Below are 26,112 nucleotides of genomic sequence, written 5' to 3'. Positions count from 1 at the left end.
GAGAAAGCATTCTGTGTATTTTGAAGGAAGGAGAAACATCTCTTGAAACCGACTTTTGGGCAACTAGTTGCAGTTTTGCTAACTACATGATTTTGCACAGTTTAACAGAAAGATTGCACTTTGCCAGGAATGTGCGTTTCATCTTTAAGATAAACTGCAGAAAAAGAATAAAATCAGGTGACCAGTGTAAGTATCGGCTAGAGAAGAAACTGGATACGTGCGAGCACGGTCACAACCAAGAAGGAGGAATGCACAAATAAAATGAAATTAGGCAGCTTGTCAAATGTTGGCTCTAGGGATTTGCAGCAAGGAGAAATATTGAGGAGGTACCAGTCTCTGTCTGGAGACACGGAGGTTTCAGCAGCTTCAGCTTCATTTCTCCAGGTAGCGCTTTCAGTCGAGTGCTGCTTTGAGAACTGTTAATATAACCAAATGTGGTGGTTATGCAAACTACCACCGAGAATACAACAAGTCACAAGAGCTTCTGCTCTTGACCTGCTTGACATGGCATGAAGCCATATTGCTTTGGACAAAGCAAGGAAAAGACATTCGAGTGCTATAAAAATAGATAGGGAAATTCCAGGGGTGGGGGACTTCATTTTCACCCTTCTGCTACGGCAGTCAGTTTTACCCACCTGCAAGCATTCATTTGGCTCTGCTGTAATTTCTTTTCTGCTTTTAGTAAGTGTTGTAAATTGTTTTAGTAACAACTTAACCAAATTGCTCTAATTTTAGATAGTTTTGTGTTTGTTTTTTTTTCCCCCCTGCAAGGAATATCGCTGTGATAGACACCTCTACCCACATGAGAGTCCATCAAGTTCTAGGGCGTCCAACCGGCCATGTTGTAGTGCCATCAGTAAACGTTTGCTCCCAGTAAGACATGTTACACATAAACAGGGCAGATAAATACAGACAAGACAGAAAAATCTAAAAGAAAACATGATAAAATATAAAGATTTTGTTTTCTTCCTTGTTTTGCACAAGCTTTCTGTAGCGCGACACATGCTGATGTCAGTGAAGCCTCCCGTAAGCGTCACGAAAACGCTGTTTGGAACAGTTCAGCTTTGTTTCCCTAACTCTGCTCGTGACCGGCGTGTTGTAAGAGCACAGCTCTTAGCGACCCTTCCTGCAAACACGTTAGCGTGAGTAGTCCCGCGGGAGTAAAAGCCTATTTACTCATCCGCATTTGAAGGACAAAGCAGTAAGAATCTCTGACATTCTCCAACTTATTTTCGCCCTGAAATAATTACGCAATCTTAACAAACACACGACAGGTGAGCTGGACTCTAAGCACACCAGATTTCAGTGTAACAATAATCAGAAAAAGAGGTGAAGTTCTAATAACACAATCTTCTGGATTTTTGCCATATCATTTAAATAAAAAGTTCAACACAAATACATATGTGACACAACTTGATTTTCCAAAAGCATCATGTTCACGACAGCAGATTGCTGATTTTCTATTAACTTGAAGTTTCAACCTAGGCATCAAAGCCATTTCCCAAGTAGTCACCACGCAAGTGCTCGGGATAACGGAACACAGACTCCTGCTGTCCTGAAACGGTTAATGCCACCACTGTGCTTCAGGGCCACTTCTGAGGTCCTTGTGCCGCAACGTGCAGTGCGCTACCTTGCCGACGATGTTCTCTGAGGCTCATTTGCTGCATTGCAGCATACTGAACTGCAGCACTGGAAGCTTTCGTAGCCTTTGCCACATTGCTAAAAAGCACAGATCTGTAAGAGCTGGAAATCCAGTAGTGCCTCTGCCTCTGAGCTGATTTTTTGAGACACAGAGACAGTCACACACTTATTTGTGTATGCTTTTTTGTTTTGCTTAAGATATGTAATGAAGTAACACAACTGGTGTGTAAGAGCAGGCAGCTTTAAAGCTAAAGTGGACAGTGGAAGACTCAACCACCCATCCTCTCACCTCTACACCAACGCTCAGCACTGTACAAGAATACAAGGTAGTGAGATCAGTTAAAGATTTTAAAGGCACTTGCACACATTAACAAATGCAAAAATGTATAAAAGTTTCTCATACTTTCTCTTTCTCCTGAGCTCTACGAATCATTTCCTTTTCTCTCTGTAGCCTTTCTTTCTCATCTTCCTTTTCTCTTCTTCTGGCAGCTATGGCAGCTTCTCGTTCCGCAGCCTCCTCCTGCTGTGCTTTCCACTGTAGGACCTGGAAGACATGGTTGAAAAGAGAGTCCTGCAGCAGACTTCTGGGGCACTGCCACCCTGCCAAACCAAGGCTGGGAAGGAAACCCATCTAATCCTTTTGCAAGATAAGATTTATAATCTTATCAGCAATACATAATCATTTCATAGGCACCACCTTTCTGCATGTTAATGCGCAATCTACAACTGCCAGGCAGAACATACAATAAAGTCACATACGGAAAGATTTCAGGCAAAATTGCCAGAAGCATCTCAGTAACATCAGACCTTCAGCCCTCAGACTTCCGTAACATGTACATTTCTTAGTGAACCTATGAATACATGGAGACCAACTCTAACAGACCAGCATCTGCTCGCATCCTTCAACTCCAGCATTTCCCTAACAGCACCTGGCTTCCAACCAGGACGCTCTGGAAATCACCAGACTCCAGTGAGAGAGACTTCACCTTTTGTCAGCTTTCAAACTGTGCAAAATCAGTCTAGGATCCCTGCCATCTGTCTGCAGGGATGCCATGCCTATGACGGTCTTGTACCATGATGTCCCGCTCTTCTGCGGGGAAGGAGACATCAGCTGCGGCCCAGCCCCCCGGGGCCGCTGGCTAAGGGCGTGCAGCGGCACAGCAGGGACCAGCTCCACGGCACCTCCCCTTCCAGGGCCCACCAGGCTCCTTAACAACACGTGTCAGGGAGGGGATGGATCACCGGATCCATTCCTGACACACGGTATGGTTAAACGAGACAACGCATCCTCAGTAACTGGCCATGGGTGGTGACTTATTCCCAGTGTCCTCGAGCATGCTGTTCCCAGCCAGCACGGATCCCCCGTTTACCTCGGTGGTGTCAAGAGCAGTTGTATGCTCCGCTGTTTCACACTGGTTTCAACAGGATTAGCCATGTCTCCTTTCTGTCAGTTTGCCAGCAATTTTTGCAATGGGTTTGCCAAGTGCTAGCAGAACCCCGTACTCCTCAAAGGAACAAGAATTTCAGCCATTTTTCATCTGGTTTTCTAGACTACAGTAAGTACTTTACTACTGAGATATTAGAATACTTCATTTTCCCCCCCTTTACTGCATTTCAGTAGCTGTGTGCACATGCTCCATCAATTCTTCTGTTCTGTGCCTGTGAAAGATTTTTGTTCACAAACCCAGTGCTCCCTGGGGGCTGAGATTCTCGGTGAGCTGCACCTCCCAGCCATGCCGTGTTTGCCCCGCTTCTTTGCTTAAATAACAACTACATTTTGTTCTTTGCCAAGTGTCCCAGTAGAATACACACTGCTGCGACTTTTCACGTAGTGCAGGCAAAGGAATAACATGAAAATAACATAGAATTTTACGCCAGTTTAAAAATTAAACTCTCCCCCCGTTAGAAGATTTCAAGATAGCTTGTTAAAGGGATGTTCTGCCTGCGATGAATGCCATACGTACACAGACCGACCAACAGCTACTTCTGTCTCCTGCAACCAGAGTTTATCTGTAAAAGCTCACTGCAGTTTGCTACCATACCCAAGCAAAAGCATTACCTGGTGTGTTCTCACATTTTAATACAAACTACTGAGTTGGGGAGTTCTTCAGGCAACTTTCATTTACACTGTCATTCTCTCAGAGTACACGCAAACTTTTCCCAGCTTCAACTCCATCCCCAAAGTTAGAAGTATGATTTAGCTGAGCATTAACTTTTTAACCCTTTTTCTTCCATTTTTGTAACTAATCCTCAGTAGAGGCTTGTTCAAAACTGTGTTCCACCTTCTGAAATCTTTCTCTCCTTTATAGGGAAAAAAACCTAGGGAACAGCCATCCTCATCAACTGAATGTTTTACAGGAAGAGAGCAAAGGCCCAAGTCAAAAATCATCCTTGTGACTAGGGAAGTGTAGGCAGCTGGGAGAAAAAGGCACAAGATCCTGAAACCCAAAGCTCTCGACTTCCCTCCCTCCCCACCTTATTTAGGACAACGCTACTAATAACGTTGCGGGGCAGTGCAGGAGGAACAGGGATAGGTTTGTCTGTACCAGCAAGCATTAGTGGCACTGAATGAACGTCAAAAGGTGTAGTGGGATGGTTTGCAAGGAGGGACCATGACCACTTGCACGTGGGAATTGCAGTTGGCCGTGGGTGCAAGACGGATCAATTAGGATCCATGCACGCAAACTGGACTTGTCTCTGAGTGTGCAGTAATGGAACGGCATTAAACCATTCAGCATAGAACCGGCTATTTTTCTTTTAGCTATTCCTACAAAATTATTTCAAACTGGGATTCGAACTTGTACAATATGGAAAGAAAAGCTGACAAGTTACTGCAGTGTTCCTTAGCACAGATGTTACTCTTTATATGATTTTTCTCCTCAGAATTTTGAAAATGTTCCCTTAACAGGATCTCCCGTATATAACAACAACAATTATTTGTTCATGAAAGACATATTTGGTAGAGCTTCTTTGGCAGTGGTAAAGCCATCCTTTCATTCCTATAAAGAAAGAAGCACCACCCCACCACTCCCCAAAGCCTTTAACCTGCCAGCCATAGGTGCGTCAAGTTTCTGTAAGACCTGGGGAGCATGCCGACCACTTGTATAGGCTGCAGAAGCATTTGAAGGAACTTTCAACTCCTGCAATAACATCACTGCGATTTTCTGGACTGAAATGAGTAACAGTCAAACTGAGTAACAAAAAAAATTACTTTAAGCTTTTATTTTCCCACATCCCGCTTCACACTCCTTCCCCACTCTCTTCAATAATGAGGCACACGCCAATGTAAACGGGCTGATGACACGATGCAGCTTCAGCTTCCTCCAAGCCTGAGAACCCTCTTGATCTTCACTGGTCTTCACCAGATACCAATTTACCTGTTAACCAGGGATCTTTTTTAGTTGTTTGACTGCAGCCATTAGTTAGCATGGTGAGTCCAGTAAATTGGTCTCAATAAAAGCTGCCGTTAACTGATCCTTCAGGGGAGCTACGCACTGGAAATGGATGCTGAGAATAGAATTGGCCCAGCAGGGTCTGTCAAGATGACAACTGATTGAAGGGAAGCAAACAACAACAAAGCAGTAAGCAGATACAGGTACTAATCTAGTCTAAAACCATCTCAACCTCGGTATTCATTCATTTTGAGGAGCAGTTGTTTCATGGCGTATGTCACACAGCAGTCTCCCAACAGGCCACCATCACTTCCCCATGCTATTTCCACATAGCTCTTCTGGTGAAGCCTTTTGATTCAAGTCAGAAATCATTACTGGGGCACAATCTAGATTTTCAACAGGTTGCATACAAACAAGTGAGTGTAACCAAGCATCGAACACAGAACTTCACTCAGCTGGCAAAACATTAACCATGCCATGAGGTTCTCCAGACAACACTGAACTATTTGCCAATAATTCAGCGCATATCTCCACTACCTTCTCCAGTGCTGCCCACACTGCCCTAAATCGCCACTACGCGCCCCGATTGACTCAGTGGGTATAACCTGCTTTCCATTTCTAGCTAGGCAGTTTGTTTGAATGCATGAGCCCATTGCCAATCAAGAAAAGGGGCAATAAGAATGACAGAAGGAAAGTTTCGCTGTATTATTCTTTCCCACAGTACCCGATTATTCTTTTCTGTAGGCAGCATATGAAGTTAGTTTACATTATCTCTGTCCCCCTCCCATTTATCTAATCCACGCCTTTTAACCAGGCAAAAGAGAAGTCACTACCTTTAAAAAAAAGGATTCATAATTGCAACTAAAAAGGAAAAAATTGGTAAAAGAACAGAAAAGCACTGTTTGCAAAATATTTTATAACTGTGATTCAGCAGGCTGGCATTGTGCCATGTCTTCCCCACACGAAGAGTTGAAGTCCTATAGGGTAACATGTTCTTAACAGAGCTGAGCTAAATTAAAGTGGTTTATTATGTAAGAAATACCAAAAATTAGCAATTGAACAGCTGATTCAAATGTCTATATTTCACTTTTTAAACCACATTTGAACACGAAAACATCCCTCTGCTTGAGAGTAGTTCCAGTCCCACAGCCTCAGCTTACTTTGCAGGCCAGCCTGCCTGTAAAGGGGGACTTCTCAAGGGAGCACCGTCCGCCAAAGACGGCAGGGGCCAGAATGAGAGGGTTCCCAAACCAGGTCCCTGTCCCTATTGTCACAGGTTCAAAAATTAGGAGCCAGACTATCTTACCTGATGACAACACCGGCTATAGCGGACTGCCTCCTACAGAAACCCAGCCAGCACCTCTATTTACCCTGCACATGACACGTTACTGTGCGTTGCTGCAACACGGGGCACCGCGGGAACCCAGTCCTGTCCGAGAGCCCCTGGGCACGGCTGCAAACCGAACAACAACAACAGGCAGGCAGTGAAACGGAGACATGAAATGTAATACTTTGCTGGTTAAAGGTGACCACCTGATGCTGGATTTCCAGCATTCCTACATTTAAGCTTTTCAAGAAAACCCACTGTATTCATCAGGTTCTTCCTCCAGAGGTAGTATCATGCAGATCTGAACAAAAAAAAAAAATCCTGAACAATAATCCTGATTCACTAAGCAGTAATTTGAGAGCACAGAATGCACAAAAAAATTTCAGTGTGTTCTTGATCGCATTCTTTCATTCCTGCGAGCACAAAACCAGAAGGGTAGAGTTTACTGTGTCAACAGTAAATGTTCTCTTTAAATATTAAGAAAATCCTAGTAGTTAAACTAATATTGAAAATACCCTGAGAGCTGGATCCCCTATTGCCAGTCTCACAAAGCAGCTTACATTTCGGCAGTACAAGCCCTGCCAACATTAAGTTCTGAAAGTTTTTAATTACAACCGGCATTTCAAGCACATTTCACAGTTCATGTGTTATTAGAGGAGATTGTGCCAAGTGAATCATTAAACTGCTGTGCTGAACAGAATGCACACGTACCTATTTTCAGTTCATTATTTCAATATTGCATATTACAATAATGTAAAGTACACTACAAACTAATTAAAGTAATAAATTAGTTCTTTCGCTCTAACACCTGAATAGTAATGACGTATTTACCACATCTTAATGCTACAGATACATCTCTCTTAATGACAAAACAATTTTTGAGAGACTTTCCTTGGGAATTCCCATTAAATTAGCACATGGTAAGACAGCACCAGGTAAGGTTCTCTCTGAAGTAACACTGACATCATGACCAGATGCTGAAGCTGCCTCGCGCGACACAAGAGAGTTGGCACCAAGCTCCTTCTAGCCGCTAAACTGGACAGCCTGGTAAATAGGAGCACAGGACAAGCGCCGGGTGTGGAGGGGCTCTGCACGGTAAGGGTCATGCGAGGAACAGAACTAGCCTTTGAAAGCAGAGGCAAAATACACTACAAACCCAAGGAGATAAAATGACCGGGAGGAACAGTGTCACAAACCAACCACACAGAGCTCCAGATGAGTGTTCTTGCAGGCTACACTGTGCTGCACAGATATGATAAGCTGCTAGAATTCAAATTCTAAGTGAGAATTCCCAATAATTCTGCGATCGAGTCAGTCCTGTTTGTTGTAACTGAAGGCATAAAAAGAAAATATTCTGATATCCCTACCCTGATTCTCTCTATGAGCTAAAGTGTGAGCCACTTTTGACCTTAAAAAATGACCCAATCCCAATACACTTTCAGAATCTCCCAGAGCTTTATTTATCTCTGAAATATTCCTGCACTCCTTTCCTTATATTTGTGTGCAGTTGTTTTTCTTCTTCAGACTGTTCACAACTGATTCTAAGAATGCCTGGGAAAAAAATTGAGAGGGTCTCTTCAAGAAAAATAACGTCACAAATGAAGATGCTAGATCACAGAAGTACCACTGCAAAATTCAAATAAGTTGAGGAAGCAGGCAACGGAATGGCATCCCAGCGCTGGCGAGACAACCAGCGTTTTCGTGGTGGTGTCACCATGTGACTGAAAGCAATCGCAGCTGCAGCAATCAGGGTTGCACAGTCAGAAATGCTGAAGTGTGATTACAAGGTGACCAGAGATTCAAGTATTATTTAAAGGAATTCAATATAAAGAAAATCCTAAGCATAAAACAAGGAATCACAGAATGCACCAACATACATTTGTCCCACGGTTCTCACTGGCTGTTCTGCAAAGTGCGTAGGAAATCCCAACAAGTAGTAGCCATGAAGTGTTATTTCATGTTTCACAGCTGGGACAGCACAGACCACCTGAGCTTAGCATTATATTGTGCATGTCGTCTGTGCCAAAAGTTGGTATAAGTAGCAATAAAATTCCTGTTGTGTGGCAAAGCTCAGTGTTAGAATCATAGAATTGTTTAGGTTAGAAAAGACCTTTAAGATCATCAAGCCCAACTGTTAGGCTACTGAAGGTACCCTTGAAAACAGAACAAGTTCAGCAGCTTTTCAGCTTGTCCAGATAGGGCCCCAGTCGTTATTCAGAACCACAAAACAAGCTCTGGAAAGGATGAGCACCAAATTCCACGGGAACCTGCATCCACTCCCTTTCAAGAGGATTATTCAGGCTGGAGTCCTCTAGGTCATTCCTACAGCTCTTTACGCTGCAGTCATATGAAGCTCAAAAGAAAGAGAAAGCTTGGAATCAACAGAGTCCAAAAGCAGAGCAAGAGATGTCCACAGTTGAGATAACCAGACCAATCTACTTCTATTTGCCAGGATTAGCTCCTCTCCTTTCTTACCCCCCCTTCCAACTTCACTGCACCTTCGTCATCTTCCCTGCCCAGCTTTTCTGCCCTGTTTCTCGCTATGGAATTGAGAGTTATCCCATTTACCGTAAGTCAGAGAGACCTCTTCATTTTTCCGGATGGAAGCCATAAGGCACAGAGGGGAAAAAAAGTGCCTCTTAATTGCAGGTTTGGATTCAAACCACGGCAACCGGGACATTTTTCCTTCACGTGTTTAAGATAAGGGCTGCGGCCTCAGAGCAAGTTGGTGACCTAAGGAATTCTGTTTACAGAGAACAGCCTGTTTTAGAGCCATACATTTCTAGTGTGTCCTGAAAAACAGAATTAAGCCAAACAGATGTAAAAGGTGATTAAGTGATAAAAAGTTATGGGCTAAAGGAATGTCAGGATTGCAACAGCAGATCTTCAGTAAGGATGTTCTTCTCAGTTCAGTTCCTAATGGACAGATCATCCAATCAATGAAGATGATTTAATAAATTTGGCAAACTTCTTATTTCCCCACACAAGAGAAGGTCATTACTTTTTATCTACTATAGAACTGGCCAAAGAGCGCAGTCAGACTGCGATCACTAGAAGATTAACATGGAAGACTCATTAAAAGGTGACTTTCATTGCCAGCAGCGTAGCCTCTTCACTTGCAATATAGCTCAGTCGTTAATCCTTCAGATGAAAGCAGTGCATGATGATCCGTGCCTCTCGCCTGAGCAACTCCCTTCCATTCTAAGGCAGAAAAAAGGGCAAGATTTTTAAAAAAAGGGGGAAGGAAATGTAGAGGAAAATAAAAAATTAAAGACCTAGTCTCCCATAGAAGAACAAGGATTCACCCAGATAATTTCTATTAAGGGTAATAGAAGTTAAGCACATAAATTCCACTTGGCTTAATGGGCTAATAAATCCCTTACACTTAAGTATTTTATAACTGGAACACGAAAATACAAGTCTGCCTTACAAAACTAAAGCAATTTTTTAATTATTTTTTTTTTAGTTATACAGAAATGTCTATTCAATGACTACTAAAAAGTAGTGCATTTCATTTAAAAAAAAAAAAAAAAGTGTTTTCAAATGTACTTGCATTCACTCACAATTCCTCATTACAAACCCTACCTTGACTACTCAAATTTGTAAGACCTTCTACTAGGGCCAAGGAGGGAGGAAATGAAGGCCTGCTGTAAAGCATTGGCATCTCCGGGGCAGAACTGCTACGGCTTTGCCCAGACAGACACGTGAGCCTCCACGGTACTTGCCCAGCAACCCCAACACTCACAGGAACCAATATCTGGATAGGCTCTCTATAGGTGGCTTGGGCATGCATGGGAAGCGTGAAGTTTAGGGAACACGGGAGCTACTGGTAACGTACGCCGATGCACAGTAATTTCAACTGCTCTCAGATGTGCAGAGCTCACAGCAGAGGTACTGGAGGGGGCAGCTCATGCATTTCAAGATGTCCAGTTACAACTTGTTTGCCAAGACTTTGGAAGCCACAGGCAAATTTTGCCCCAAAGCCGAAATCTCCAGGGAACCTGGGATGCACAGTAGACCTGCTGCTGATGTATAATTGTATCAACTGAAAATAAAAAAATCCTTGCAGTAATCAAACCCACCACACACTGAAATATGAAATAATAATGGTGTTATTACTGGAAATAAACTAAGAATAGAAAGTGTGTGCATATATTCCTAAATGGAAAGACAATGAGATGGGTGCCTCAGGGTGTGAATACTAGAGCCTATAAAAGGGAAAAAATTAAAAGAACAAACAGTTCCCTGGAATCCAAAATATTATGGAGCAGGAGGGAGTTTGCCAAAACCATGTGAAAAAGCCATCATTTTTTAAATTTAGAAAGTCCTTTTTTGTAAGTGACATACATACTGTTTGCTTTTCCTCGTGTGCCAATAACCTTATGAACGGACACGAAGGTTTAAAACAGCAAAGGTGCCAATTACTAGCTTATGGTGGAAGGAAGTTCAGATTTACAAGGGGGGCTCCATATTAAATAACACAGTGAAGGAGAAATATTTAGCCAGAATCATTGCTGTTGACGTGTTTTGGTTCACAGGCTGGTGGGAGCAGCCAGGGAGCTGCGGTGCTGAGGCACCTGCCAGCAGGTTAAGCAACACGCGGGTCAGACACCCTGCTGTCTGTGCTGCCATACAATGCTTAAAGTTCTGCTGGCCGTTAGCTTCACGACAAATGCTAAGCATTCAAAATCCATGCCAACACCTAATCCCAAGTACAAAACCCCAATCCCGCCCCTGCGACAGACGTTACAGGGCAGCAAACACTCCGAAACAGCCGGTCCCTTGGCAGTCCAGCGGCGAGAACGATGCTCGCTTTCCCTGGGGACCAGACTCAGCTCTACTGGCATGGTGCAGAACTCGTCTGTATTACTTTTACAGAGGGTGCAGCACCTCCTCAGACCACACAGTCAGTAAAAAACAGTTGATAGAAAAGTTACTTAGGACATCAACAGGTACGTCAACAACATGAACTACTGTGATTAACAGATGGTGGACTGAAGTCTCCAGAAACTTTCAACTCTAAAACCCCATTCCTTCTTCTCTAGCCTGGGGATTCCTCTACTCTGAAAACATCTGAGCAGCACCTGGAATCACGTCCAGACTCCACAGCCTCGAATGACAAAACAGCAAATGGTCCAAGCCAACAGCACCCTGCTTCTGACGGACCGACACACGGCCTGTGACAAGGCCAGTAACAGAGTAATTAAGAAACAATACACTTGTGAGTGAGTTTGTTAATCTCAGAAGATAAGCTCATTCTGGCTGTGATTAGAAACACTACAGTTCACATCAGCAGCAGATTTTTGACTGGTACTGGTGAGCAGCTTGTGCTCCACCTCCAAGAGGTCTGCAAGAAATAATGAGAAACAAGGCTACTGAACTAGGATTAATTTTGTTACATAAAAAATCCATATCCACCTCTAGAAAAATTTTGATTTTAAAATCAGAAAGTGGTTAAATGTAACCGTTTTGATCATTAACAGCACTGCAGACATTTTCTTCAGCAATAACAGTGTTTAAACCTGAAAAAGGGACACAAGAGAAAAGCATTTGAGCATAGTCCTCAGTCATAACCTGACAAGTGAAAGGATACGTTGCTGTCAGTCAGGATCCAGGATTGGTACCTATCAAACGTGTGATCTAACGAAGGACCAGTTTTGTTCCCTGGAGCTGAAAGCACGTCCCAGCATCTCTGCTCGAGACAGCATGTGAACACTTTACCTCTCTGCTCGTCCTTTTATTTCCTCTTGCTTCGCAGACAGCATCCCTCTTTCGGCACTTGACAATGGGAGTGTCACTCTTCTATTAACATGTTTAGATATTATGTAGGCTTAAATATTCCCATATGCATAACCTTAAGGAAGCTGCATTTCTATTTACAACTACTGAGCTAAATTTGCTATCCTTCCACACACAGCACTATCTCTTCTAGTTCCTTCTGCAGGTGTATGAAGAGCTCCTTTGATCCTTTACTACTTTTGCAAAATTTTAAAGCAAATTATTTTGCTTGCCTGAGGTGCCACTTTCCTACCTGAAGAAGGAAGATAATTCTCCTAAGAAAATAAGGTTAGCGTGAGCTACCTGCTTGTCCAGCTACCCTCCTCAAGTCATTTTGGGGGGTCACCGGACATTTGCAACTAAATTTGAAAGATAAGTGTATGTCTCAAACATACTTAAGATCCTACAAGCTTTGATAAACCTATAGCAGCTAGGTAGAAGAACCAGATACACCTCAGGCTGAGGCACTATGTGCTCCTCTGGCTGAAGTTTTGGGGTGCCATGGGGTGTTTAAATGGATCTCAGGGCTGACAAGTCAGTCCATGGTCTCCTCCCATGCAGGGTAGCCCTGCAGCTCTCTGTGACCAAACCCCTGTGATTTATGCCCAGTCCATCAGATTAAGCATGCAGTCATGACAGGCTCCTCAGAAGGATAAAAAGAAGCACACAACAGAGTTGCCACGGTTTGAACAACTGCCCCGGTCAACTCCACCGGAGCGTGCGGCTCTGCGCGTGCTCCTAGGCCTTCCCACATCTGCTACGGTCAAATAACGAAGAAAGCGTTTTCACGTGGGTATGATACAGCGTAAATTGTAATCCCACGGGCGGAGCAAACCATGAAGGCAGTTCCACGCCGCTGGCACGGCGCAGGGGGCCCAGCGCCACGGCTGAGCTGCCACCCCGCAGTGGCACCAAGCTGATCCCTCGCAGTCACCGCCGCGTGGCCGCACACGGGCACCGAGCTCAGAGCCTGCCATGTGCAGCCAACAGCGTAACCCAGCCCCGGGAGGCAGAAAGAACGGGCGGTTACAAATCACACTGCAAACACAATTTATGAAACAGGCAACAGTCTGAACTCCTGTTTCTCTCCGACTGGTATTCACTAAACCCCGCTGAAATACAAGGTAAGGACGGGGTTAACATAATGGGATTCTGGTTATTTATCCTTCTATTCTGCTAATGACTTTTTCTTAATTAGCAAAAAGGACAATTATTTTTTCATTTGTAGCTTAAAGCGTAGAGAATGCCTGCTTTTTATACACTTCATAAATCAGCTTAACAACTACTTCTGGTGTGTGTGCACTGAAGAAGAGTGAAGCTGTAAGAACATCTCTGCCTTTTTATTGTGGCCTTACAGTTGTGTCACCACACCAGAGAGCTGACATCTGCACCAAGAGGTAAGAAAAAACGTTTGGGATGGTAACCCCTTAAATCTGCCACGTCCTCAGACAAATTATTAGGTAATACAGTGTGAGAAGATTTCAACAGAGGGGTCGATAGACGCAGAAATAACAGTATCACATGATAGAACACGTGGCGTAAGAAAACGGTGGGGAAAAAAAGAGGGGTGAAAGGAAAAGCAAGGCAAGGTTGCAGAGGTCATCTCTGCATGTCCTTCAAGGTTACTGCGTATGAGAGCTTCATCTGACCCAAAAGCCCTGTAATTCACCAATGCTGTGCCAACCTCAAACTAACAAAGCCAGGTTTATTAGCTCTGGATTGAAACCATACTCCTGAGTCAGAGCTGGCTCGTCTTTGGTGAACTTTAAAATCTTCGAGAGTTGCTCACATCCACTTCAGAGAAGTCCTACAGCATCCTACAGCCCTTCAGTTCATCACACACTTCCTGAACGAGCATCGGGATTTAAAATGTAGGTTATTAAAACTTCCTTCTATTGCTCATACCCAACAAATGAACAGGTCACCTCCGTGGTGGATAGACAATGTTTCTGAAAAAGAAAAGTCGTCTTTTTAAATAACTCACTATTTAAATATTTATTTTTAAAAAAGTTTCCTGAAAAATGATCAGATTATAGACAAAGTACTAGGTTTGATATCTATCCAGGCTTTTTATTTTTTTTTTTTTTTTACATTCAGTTGTAATATTTCAGTGTTGATCTCCCACAGCAGTCCAAATCAGTGGACTGATTCAAATCAGTGATGTGACTATATGCTGAATAGGGAGATACAACCTTTTTCCCTGAGTTTACTGACACATCCTTTCTTCTCATTGTACAGGAAGGGAGAAGGCAGCAATCTGGAACACACTTTATGTGATTTGCAGTATCCAAGTTAATTCTGCATAACTCTTTTCCTTTTGAAATTAATTTATCTTCATTTCTGCCAGGACAAGGAATGCAAGAGTTGCTCTCCAAAAATTCACAATGTGTTGCAAGAGATTTTAGCACTGGAGTGGGGATTAATCCCGGAACACAAAAAGAGACAGAAAAGATTTAACGGCAGGCAGGCACATCGCTTTATGCTAAGGAAGAAAAAGCCCAGCCTATGCATTGTAAACAGGGGATTCAACTGTCCTTTGGTCTACTGGTGTAGGTCTTCCCTTTTACCTCTTCATAGAAAACAATTTTAAAGTACTGGATTATAAGTATTTTAAGATAAATTCAATAGAAAAATAATGTTTTGAATGCAGGCAGATATTCTCACTGGATTTCTAAACGTGTTACAGCAAGCACTTCAATCCTTCAAACACCAGCTGCAAAGCAGCACTCTACAACCCTCTCCAAAGATGGATCTCACTCTACTTAACTACCTTGTGACACACAAGAATTCACCTTTCTATGTTGTTTAGAAAGAGGAATTTTACATAGAAAGAGAAATATGTTACGCAGCCTCTGCTACAGACCCCTGAAAGCAGTTAAATCCACCCAGCAACGCATACCATGTAGGAGCAGTTCTTGATCACTCATTGGAAGTGCACTCCCCTCATGGTGTTAAAGATATGTACCAGAAACATTTCCTCTTTAAGAGGGCACAGTATCTCCTTACCAGTATTATCCATTCCACACTCTCTCATTCTGGTGACTACCATATGCCCCCGTGATTTATTTCACCCGAGCTTCTTGGGCGGTTTCGAAATTCCTCCTTAGAGACTCTGATTTCTGCTAAGGACACACATTGATCTTGCATAAGACAGAACATGGAATAAGAATTTGAAAGTCCTTTCTTGAAGTACAAACTGCTATAAACATGAATTCAACCTCTCTTCTGCTTTACTTTTTAATTGTTATCACCTTCTGTCAGTCACACAGTCTAGGAGTCTCACTGTTGGCACAGTTGCTTCTGGTGCCTTTAAACCAGCTTCACATAATGTATTCTTTAGTCTTTGCTAGGCCTCTGCTTTGTTGCTGGCAGATGAAAAGAACTATACAAAAGTTAGGTGATGCCATGTGGTTATTGCAGTAATAAAAAATGCATAGCCTGTCATGTATGAATATTTTCCTTCTCTTTTGCATTGCTCAGTCTGTACAATTAGGAACAAACTGATTTTCATGCACAGAGAAAGAAAAACTTGAAAAACCCCACAAACTCAAAGCAGCACAGAAATTTACAGGAAGATATCCCAGTCAGCAAAAGAGGCCAAATGGTTTACTGACTGGAAGTTAAATGGAAGGTGACATAGTCAGGGTCTAGGTTTACTGACTGGAAGTTAAATGGAAGGTGACATAGTCAGGGTCTAGGTTTACTGACTGGAGGTTAAATGGAAGGTGCTGTAGTCAGGGTCTAGGTTTACTGACTGGAAGTTAAATGGAAGGTGCCGTAGTCAGGGTCTAGGTTCTGGAGGTTAAATGGAAGGTGCCATAGTCAGGGTCTGGGTTTACTGACTGGAGGTTAAATGGAAGGTGCTGTAGTCAGGGTCTGGGTTTACTGACTGGAGGTTAAATGGAAGGTGCCGTAGTCAGGGTCTACTCTTCTCACACTCTATCATTAACAGCTGCCTAAACAATCTGGTTTGGTTTTCATGTATTTCCGCATATCCTGTCTGCAAAGTGGACCTAATGATCCTTTGCCTTCCTAGAACTGCTTACATATCTTAGAGCGTGCCATACCTTCATTTTACAGCTGATGTAAATAGGCATATAAGTGCTACGACTTTCTCTGATGCCTGCTGGTGTAATGGAGCAGATCTGCATCTCTCACACTGAGGCTACAAACTTCACAAGCATACCCAGAGTATCCTATACAGCTAAAGCATTATAGCAGCTACATTTTCCCTCTGGCAAAGTGATGCGAGTAAGATTTCCTTATGCTAAACTTACTGAAATGCAAAATATTAAGTCAATTAATGGCCAAAAAGAAAAAGTGGGAGAGCAGCCCTAATCCCCGATTTCCAGCTCTACACTCATTCCATTAGAGACAGCATCACTTTTTACCCTATCTCACAGATCCTTGTCAGGATGGGGTTTTATTGGTATAAATTAGCTCACTAGACCCGATAGCTGCCCCCAGCTGCTCTCCACCATACGACATTCCGTAGGGGCACACTTCTGACATGCAGGAAGACAAGTCTGTAAAATGAACTATAACTGGGGAAAGTACAAGTTTTCAAATGCATGTATCCACTGAATCCCAACAAAAGCCATGGATACATTCAGAATAATTTCTTTGAAAACAGCTAGTTCCTTGCCCTATTTCAACTCCCGCCCTCCAGCCCTTTCTGCTGTGAAGCTGATCAAGACAAGGTCACAATGATATCCTTCTTTAATGAAAAAAAGGACCTTTTCTTTTCTCTTTTCTGGGAAACAGGTGAATTGTTTTTGTTCAAACGTTCAACATTTTAGCAAAGCCCCCTTTGAAAGCAACCCTTAAGAAGTGCAGGCCTAATAGGTTTAAGTCTCAAACAGATCCAGGTTCCTGGAAACAGGAGGTCAGAATCCAAAAATACTTTCAGACAACGTTCAATTCATCAGTGAGAATCTTAAGCTACATGGAGACAACAGAAGTGTTCCACCACTTGCTTGTTATTTTGGTGGGGAAGAAAAAAAAAAAAAAAGAAGAAAAAAAGAGAAAAAAGACTGACTCATAGATTCACATTTCTGGAATAAATGGCTCTCCCACCTCTAACTGTGCAGAGAAGAGACACACAGCAATTCCAGAAAGGGAGGCCTAGGTAAAACAAAACAAAACACCCACAACCCCCCCAACTCCTGAGAACTGCTCCTCACTCCGCGTGGCTCCGGGGAAGCCTGCCAGAGGAGTAAAATAGGATACTCCCCACTTAGTCAAGCCCAGACACTTTCTAACCCTACAGTGTTTGGATTCAAACCTTCTCAGGACAGATGGCTCCAGGCACAGGAGACAGAAGGGTTTTGTATTATTCCTATAGTGAAAAATTTGCATCAGCATCAAACATCTTAATCACAGCCCAGGTTTTACTGTGGTCTTCTACTTGCAGAAAACCAGAATAAAGTGTTTCGTATTTTGCTGAAAATAGGGTTCAGCAGAGATGACGTTGGTAAAGTGAGACGAACATGCCATGTACGCTTCCAGACGTTCATTTCTGTGCAAGCGGGAAAATGACAGAGAGCAGTCTGAACAAATCTTAACGTGCCTTTCGTGCCCAGAAACGCGACTCCCCTTACAAATGCCTTCGGCATCAACACCAACACTTTCCTCTTGTGTTCAGGCTCCTCCCGTTTCATTCTGTTCTCTTATCAAAACCAACCCAGGTATTTTTATCTTTTTTCACCTCTTCACACAGTAAATGACCTTTCAGAATATTGCACAATCTCCATAACAAGGGCAAACGAGTTATTGGACCTGTTTTTTCAGGTGTTAGAAAGCGTTCTTAGGAATAAACAGAAGGGAAGACAGATATTCCTTATTTCTCTGAAAGCAGATGAGCATTAATCTGAAAAACTGGCGGTAGCGATGATGAATGGAATGTTTTGCTGCCACTTGAGGATTCTAGTGTTAAAAGCAATAATGAACTAAGCCTGAGACACTATAGAGATCAATCCTGCTTCATTAAGGAAGAAACAGAAACACACAAATATTTTCCAATTTGCCAATGTTACAAAGGAACCCAAGGAATACAAAGCCAGACTTTTACTCCTGTAGCTTGCTTACAGTCTCTCACATTGTAAACTGCAGAACACATCTGGTTCTTCCAATACTGACATACAGTTCAAACTCTTTGATGGTGCTCAAAAACCATCAAAACAAATGTGATTGCAGTTTATGAAAGATTATACCCGCAGTATGAAACTCACAGTGAGCCCTAAAGTGTGCTAGGTAATCAAATTCTTAATTAAAAAAAGACAAACTTAGTTCAGGAGCTGGTTGAAACACCAACAAGGATCCTTACCGGTAATGAGACAGAGCATCTTCAAAACCATTTGCAAGTCAAGCTTCACAAACATTCTGGTCTCTGCCAACAGATTATATTTTGCTTTTTTCCCCCTCATTGCTCCAAACAATTCAATCAGGCCAGCAAAAACAGGACTATGACAACCAGCTTCAGTGAGCTTTTCTTCACTTAAACACTGGGATTTCATTTTGAACTCACCAGTAAAAACCAGATTTGCATGTGGTAGATTTATAAGCGCACCCACCTTTGCTTTCAGATCAGCACACACCTCCTGTTGCTTTTGTCTGGTGCTGGCCAGCAGTACTTCTGTCTCGTGAGCAGCAGACGCTTCAGCAACAGTTGTCACTGCCTTAAGTAAAAAGGCTTTCCTAGCTTGAGCCCAATTCAGTATCAAGGCTCTGCGCTGATTCCTAATGAAATGGTAACGATCCCAAGCTTTCTCATGAACAACCTAAAAAAGTAAAGCATTTCAGAAAGGTCTAAAAACTACGCGTTAATAAAATAAAACAATTGTAGACACTTTTGCAAACCTTGAATATAATTGATTTAATTATTATATCACCAATATTCCTACGGAATCCACAACTTAAGACCCAAAAGTATTCTGTAGGGTGCCAGGCACACTGCAGTCTCCCCATGTCAGCAGGCAGTTGTACCACCCCAGCCTTCCCCTGTTTGCCTGTACCACTTTGATACCCTGATACCCACCATTCTCTCCTGAACTACACTTTTGCAATATGAATAAATTAAATGCAACGGTTCCTTCCTGCCCTGAGGTACGTAAAACGCAAGTAAGTCCTTTTAACACATTTTGTAGAGACATTGAGCACTTTTAGCAAGATGCAGGTCTTTGTAGCAAATTACCATCTACAGAGAAGCACAACACCAATTAAGGCCGTTGTGCAAATGCAGTGCAGATGAGAATTAGCTTCACTTTTTCTTTCCTAACAGAAAATGTGGAAATAATTTTTTGGCTTGCCAAGCAGCACACTGCCATCACCAGTGTCACCACCTAACAAAAACAGTGAGAGTTTATTCTTAAATACACCTCCTTTGGCCCTATTCAGTGAAGTTCCTGAGGACATTCAAGCTTCAAGACTTTGACAGAAGTAGTAACAGGTAAGGCTGCATAGACTGAGGCAGCAGAGTTTTGGACCTGTCTTACATCCCCAAAAATACAAGTTACAGGGATGAAGGAGGCTCTAGAAATGGCTGGCTGCTCACAGGTGTCAAGGGGACCATTCCTGACGCTAAGTTCCAGGTTTTTGGCAGGGGACAGGGGGATGCTGACTCGTCGCGTGCCTAGCTCACAGATACTCCTACCAGCTCATAGCTGGATGAAGATAATGTGGCACCACTGACCATCTTTGGTCAAACGCACATAGGCCACCGCATCAGAAGTTCACGTTGCCACTGCTGCTGCCCCAAACTCAGGTTAGCCTTACTAGCAAGCACCTAAAGCTATGACACTCGTAAGGAAGAAACGGGATGGAGAGTTTGTACCTCTAAAAGCTCTGTTCTCTGATGAGCTGCTATGGGTCAAGCACTCAGTGCTCGTCCACCAACCTGCTCTTCCTCAGAGGGAAGAAGGCACACAAGGCTCTAAGTTTTGTATTCTAATATAACACAAACATTCTAAGGAGAGATTCTTAGTGCTCTTTCAACATTTCTGTATTTGTCATGCTAATATACATCCTAAGAGGTATCACACTGATGCAGAATTATGATTTTTAAATTTAGAATTTTAGAGTTTACATGAAACTTCGAAGAATTAGGGAAGCCCATCAATAATGGCTATGCTTAAAATATACCTACACTATACAAAGCATATAATGATTCAGCCCAGTTCTCATGGGCAAAAGTTCTGAAATCCACAAGAACTTCATTTTTGGTGAAACCGCTAATTATCAGTATCACTTTACTGTCGCTCCTTTGCACTAGGCGCTCCTCAAACACAAGGAATTAGATGGTCTAAAAATACATGCAGAGATAAAAAAAAGACTCCTGCTTTACTCATGACATCCTGAAGTGTTCTGGCCTTGAAATGTTTTCTCTATTAGCTGCTATGTGCTTATTCACTGTGGAGTGTAAAAAGAACCAGCAATCAATTTGAAAGGTATTACGCATATAAAAATAGCCTCTCCCTGAGAGCAGGAGATAACTTTCCACTCTTCCTGCTATATATGTGCCACAGACCAATTAAAGTAAATATTCCTAGACAGCGCGACAATGCTACGCACCCTCATAAAAAATAAAAATACCAACAGAAGCAGACTGGCATGACATAACGATAAAGCTGTACAGCAAGAGCAATGCTAACAAACTAAGTCTGTGAATTTGGCTGTAAGAGCATGTGGAACTATAACACCCCCACAGCACTTATTCTGAAGAAGTGACAGGTTTTCAAGTTCATGCATTCTGAAGACAGGGACATCCCTTCTTCACTGTGAAGAATAAAATTTATAATTAAGAAATTCTAAACCAAAAACTTTGATAAACATTCTTTAAGACAAATATTCACTACATGATTTATGTAATAATTTTATAATTGATCTAATACTTAAACCAACACTGACCAGATCATGCCTAGACTTGTGAGGAAGGTACCTCTGCAGCACATCCAGGTACAAAGCCCTCCGCCTCCGAAGGTCACTTGGATACTGACCGATAACAGTCTGAAAAACCCACTGATCTTCTTCCTTCCATTCAACGTTCCTGTGGAAATGCAAAATAATCGGCATCATATAACTTAATATTTGAACAGGAGGAGTTTGGTTCTAGTTTATTTTCAAAGGCCTAACCTTTCAGCGGGCTCACAGTCCTCAACATGTAAACTGGATGTTGGATCAGAGCCGAGAAACTTGGATTCACTTTAATGAAACAAAGCCAACCTGTATTGCTTTCCGAATGTGACCAGTTAGTACGCCAGCATTTGAGTGAGTTGTTCCTTTCCTAGCCGGGCTTTTTACTGGGAAACGATACCGTGTTTCTCAAATACATTACATTAATGGTCACACACACAGACAACACAATGTGAAAAAGGAAGATGACAGTCTCTGCCGCTGAGCGCTAAATACATGATCAGAATAAAAGTGATAATACCTGTATGTAGCTAAATTAGGAACTAGTTTGAAAACAAACCTCTGACAGCCATAAACTCATCAGCAAGGCATAAGAGTCACAAGGTTTTAAAACAGGAGGTGTAGTAACCAGTATGCATCCACATATTTCAGAAAATTAGAGCAGCAGGAGGTAACATAAAACTGAAAGAGTCCCACAGGTTTGGATTTAGTGGATTAGATTTTACCCTTAATCTGAACTCTTGGCCTTGAAGGGATTAACGTCAGGCTTTTGTTGTCAGCATTGATGCACCAGCAGCAACACTGAGTCAGACCCAAAGGTCTCTCTATCCCAGTGACCTGTTTTCAGAGGCCACTAAAAGCCTAGGGAAAATGAAAAGGCGGCAATCACACGACTCTACCCCCCACCAAATTCCCGCAGACTCCGACTGCTTGCAGCTCTTGGACCTCCTGCCCCAGCAGCGGTCTCTCGGTATTTACTAGCACCGCATTCAGTAAGGTGTGAGAACAGCTTTGTCCTTACGCAGGGAGAAATATCGGGTATTTAAAAAAGAGGATTGTTTGTGAGATGTAATTAACATTAAACTAGATTTTATAATACGATCTAGCATTATCTTTGAAGAGAATTTCTTTTAACGCTTGTGTTCACTGTTCTCTATGTAATCCAGTTTAACACAGCTTTTATTTAAAAAACATTGTACAGTAACCCCCCCGTGTATTATCAGCTTTGTACAATATTCCAGGACACCAAAGGAGGAAACAAGAAGGTATCCCTAGACCTGTTCGTTTTAGGAAAAGGAAAGCTTCACCTACAGACAAGGGAACCCCATCTCTCGATGACACACAATTCACCAGTTTTTCCTCTCTGCTGGCACTTTCTGCTGGTGCATGCTTTGCTTCCAAAAAGAATGCCAAGCAGACAATTGGCAGCTCGAGCCCCGGAGGCAGCAAGCAGGGTACATAAAGCACAGCCAGGCCACACCTTGTCTCCCAGGCTCTGACTTCCCCCTTTACGCAAGACTTCAGACACTTGCTGGGTGGGGATGTATCCCCGTACAGCAGCGCAAGCTCAGACAGAAGAGCTCCCCACTGCCTGTGCAGATACAGATTTAGGACTAGGAATGCTATAGCAATAATCCTGACTTGGACACTCATTAGTGGCTAAAATTAATAAGTTTGTAGAAGGAGACAGCTTCCCCTCTACAAGCTTACATGAGGTATGATATGTATTATTCATACTTTCCAACAATTTTCCTTATAAACCACATGAGATACCTGACAAACTCCTTCCAGGACCCAGCTGTTTGCTATTAAATCCAGCCATCAAGAAAAGAAATGGAGGTGGCTTCGAAACAGGGGAGAGAAAAGATCTAGCTCCTGTAAAAAGTTTATTTGCAGCAATTGACAACCACCAAGGCAAATGTTGGAGACAACATAAAAAGTGAAATTACATTAGCAAAAGCAGAATAGCAATTGAAGTGTTTCTTTACAGGTGATTGCTTAAATTCCCCATGACAGACCATACAGATGTCTGAGCTGAGGCTTTTTCATACACTAAGTCTAAAGAAGAAATAGTGCCCCAGAACGTGAAATGGGGCTAAGGAATCCTTCAGAGAGGGAAGGACTGCAGTAACAACTTACAACCTTCAAGCTGCAGGTCTTGAACAGCAGACACAGCTCTCCAAAGACCAGCGTCCCTGAGCTGCGACAGCGGCGGTACGGGAGAGATGTGCTATTTCTGTGACACTCAGGGCCTCTAGGAAAAACGTCTTGCAGCTGATCCTCAGACATCAATGTTTTAAACTCCTCCCCTTCTCTAGAGGGAGCTTTTCTATGAAATCAGTTCATTTATTAATTTTAGAATCTGTGTCATAATTTGATATTCTGAGAGATAGGCTTTCTGAAGAATAATGAGCAAATTAATTATTCTTTGCTTCTTGCACTGCAACTGCTCCCACTGATGCTGAACTAAGTGAGTACAAAAATATTTTTTTTCTTAAGACCTAGCATTCTTTTCTTTCTAGTCCTGTTACTTTATTTGTTATTAGAAGAACCACCATAAAACCCTGCTAGCCTTTAGTCAGAGGGAGTACCAGCCATCCTAAGAGAGTTTTTACTAGTTTATGGGTTGGATTTTGAACTACCTCTTGTAATTTCTGAAAGAAATCAGTAATCCCCTTCTGCGAGTCCTGATATATCTCTGTATGGTGCCACTCAGACCATTTTATTTTAGTGACAGCAATGAGACAGTTTGAAGACCTGAGATTCTCTTTGGCAACAACCTACCTTAGGTATTTCTGACCATACAGGTTTGTAAATAAATACAGGTCTTCCGTCTACAAGACGACCATGGCAGAGTAAGATACATCTTTGTCAGGAAACATTACACCATGAACTTGAGAGCAAGGAAACCCCCAGATTCCGTGGTCTGAAGGCCAGCCTGGCGATCTCTGCCTCCAGCGCACGAGGGCAGACGTACCACTTGCTGCATCAGTTTCTGCCTCCTCTATCCCACACGTTCCCCCCCACTTGTATATCCCTCTAACGGCCAGCTGACAACGAATCTCTGCGCTACTCGGGAACAAGATGGAGAAATTAAGGCTTGTGGAAGATGCTCTGGGGAGCAATCAGTTAGAGCTAGAGCTCCAAGTAGTTTATTGTAAGTAGGGACAAACTGACTGCCAGTGCCTTGGTTTGTCAGCTGTGCCAGAATTTGGCAGCTGTGCTGAGATTTCGCCAGCTGCTCATAGACAAATAGCCAAAAAAAAAAAAAAGCAGCATAATGCAGCCCAGTGTATTCGTAACCATTAAATGCACAGAGAATTTAAAAGTAACCTGCCCGACTGAATTCAAGATGTCACCTCACTTAAACTTCTGCAAAATTCCAGAAAGGGAGATGTCATCTAAAACAAGTTTGAAAAGGGCCAACACATTTTACATTAATCTTTAAGCTAATACCAGGCTGCTTCAGTGTCAAGATATTGACAAACTTTTGCAAGGCTGAATGCATGACCCAAATGTTAAATGTAGTGTTTGCTTTTCTTGTATGCATCATTCTACCAGGAAACAGTGCAATCTTTATTTTGTTCCAGGACTGAAACACAGCGATTGTCTCTTATTCAACAACTCTGAGGCAGCTGCTTCCTTTGAAACAGATTTACCCAGCATTAATCCCTGGCTTTGCACATTCTAAGGAATATAAACAACTCGGAAGGGAAGCTCCGCTCTCCACCCTATAATCCCCACACATCCTTTACAACAGCCATGTAGCCTCCATGCACTGCTGTCCTGTTCAATCTGCAGACACACAGACCCCAGCCACACCACCCCGTGAGATGGAACCTCCCTGCCTCTAACGATGTCATGGCCGACTGCTGTACCAGACACGTCCTGGCAACTGGCCTGAAAAGAGGAACTAAATTTACTTAACTTAGTCCTAATATCCCAAGCGTTTGAAAAGATGCTGCAGAGGATACAGTGCTGAATACACAATACTCCATGAATCCTTCAGTTATTTAAATAATTCGGACATCCTTGGAAATTGTGGCAAAATCTAATAGCGCTTAGAGAATCATCAGCTATAACAAACACACCAGTTCCATCTCCGCAATTTGTGGGATAACTCAGGACTTGGGTATTTCCCAAACATAAAAATTTGTGTTTTAGCAGCAGTAAAAGAAGTTAATGTAGGTTATAAAACATTGTAATCCTATATTATACTTGGAAAAAACCAAATTCTTCTTCAGTTTCTAAAAGCAATAAGCAGTGTAACATGCATCCTAGTAGGGCTGAAAAGCACACCAGGAGTATAGCAGACCGGAATAGCAACTTATTCTGATTCTTCTTCTTCTTTGGAAATTCTACACATGTTTCTGAATTTTCTGTTCCAGACAGCCGGAACAGTGAAACAACGTGATGGTTCATGCCAGAGGACTAGTATGAACTTAAGGCTTCTTTACTGTACATTCAAGCACAGGATGAGAGGAAGAATGACAGATGAAGCAACTAAGTTATCACCTCATCATATTGTTCTTCTGAGCAACTCTTCAAATTACAAACACTAAGGAAAAAAAAAAGGAATAGCAGGAGAATGTTTGGTATCTGCAGGGATAGAGCAGCGACAATAATTGCAAAGGCTTCGTTAAGGCTGTATTAATCAGCAGAGCACAGTAGATACATACCAAGGTCAAAAATCTGTCACTCAGTTTTTGACGGTATTATCTGTGTTAGTTGGATCAAAGTTAGCTCGATGAGTTACAGAATACTTAAATCACAAGGCTGTATCTTTGCAAACTCAGAAAATAATTTAATGCAAATCAGCCAATATAAATGTAAGAAGTGACAAAGAACGTTGTGTCTTTTATAAATCCCAGATCTTGGAAGTAAGCAATTCTACAAGAACAAAGTCTTGCTTTTTTTAAAATTGAAAACACATTTTTAATGTTGTTGGGGATAAAATCATAGAAACATAAGTGAGCAATACATGAAAGATTTGGAGACCGGAAGGCAAAAAAAAAATCCCCAACCACCAAGATCTAGCTTTAAATAAAATGCTCAAGATAATTG

General features: G+C 42.4%; 1 protein-coding gene across 1 annotated transcript in view; it reads right to left on the bottom strand.

Annotated features, from left to right (window-relative positions):
* The window catches only part of CCDC148 (coiled-coil domain containing 148), a 54,287-nt gene that overhangs the window by 13,356 nt on the left and 14,819 nt on the right, over positions 1 to 26,112 (bottom strand). The window contains exons 8-10 of the mRNA XM_009639026.1: positions 21,043 to 21,181; positions 18,711 to 18,917; positions 2,045 to 2,185 (exon numbers count right to left, since the gene is read on the bottom strand). Coding sequence (XP_009637321.1) covers positions 2,045 to 2,185; positions 18,711 to 18,917; positions 21,043 to 21,181 — 487 coding nt within the window. The remainder of the gene's footprint in view (positions 1 to 2,044; positions 2,186 to 18,710; positions 18,918 to 21,042; positions 21,182 to 26,112) is intronic.

This window comes from Egretta garzetta, unplaced genomic scaffold (assembly GCF_000687185.1).
Source record: "Egretta garzetta isolate BGI_Z169 unplaced genomic scaffold, ASM68718v1 scaffold635, whole genome shotgun sequence".
NCBI classification, from domain to species: Eukaryota; Metazoa; Chordata; class Aves; order Pelecaniformes; family Ardeidae; genus Egretta; species Egretta garzetta.
Note: the sequence above shows the minus strand (reverse complement) of the source record. Positions and strands in the feature narration are given on the sequence as shown.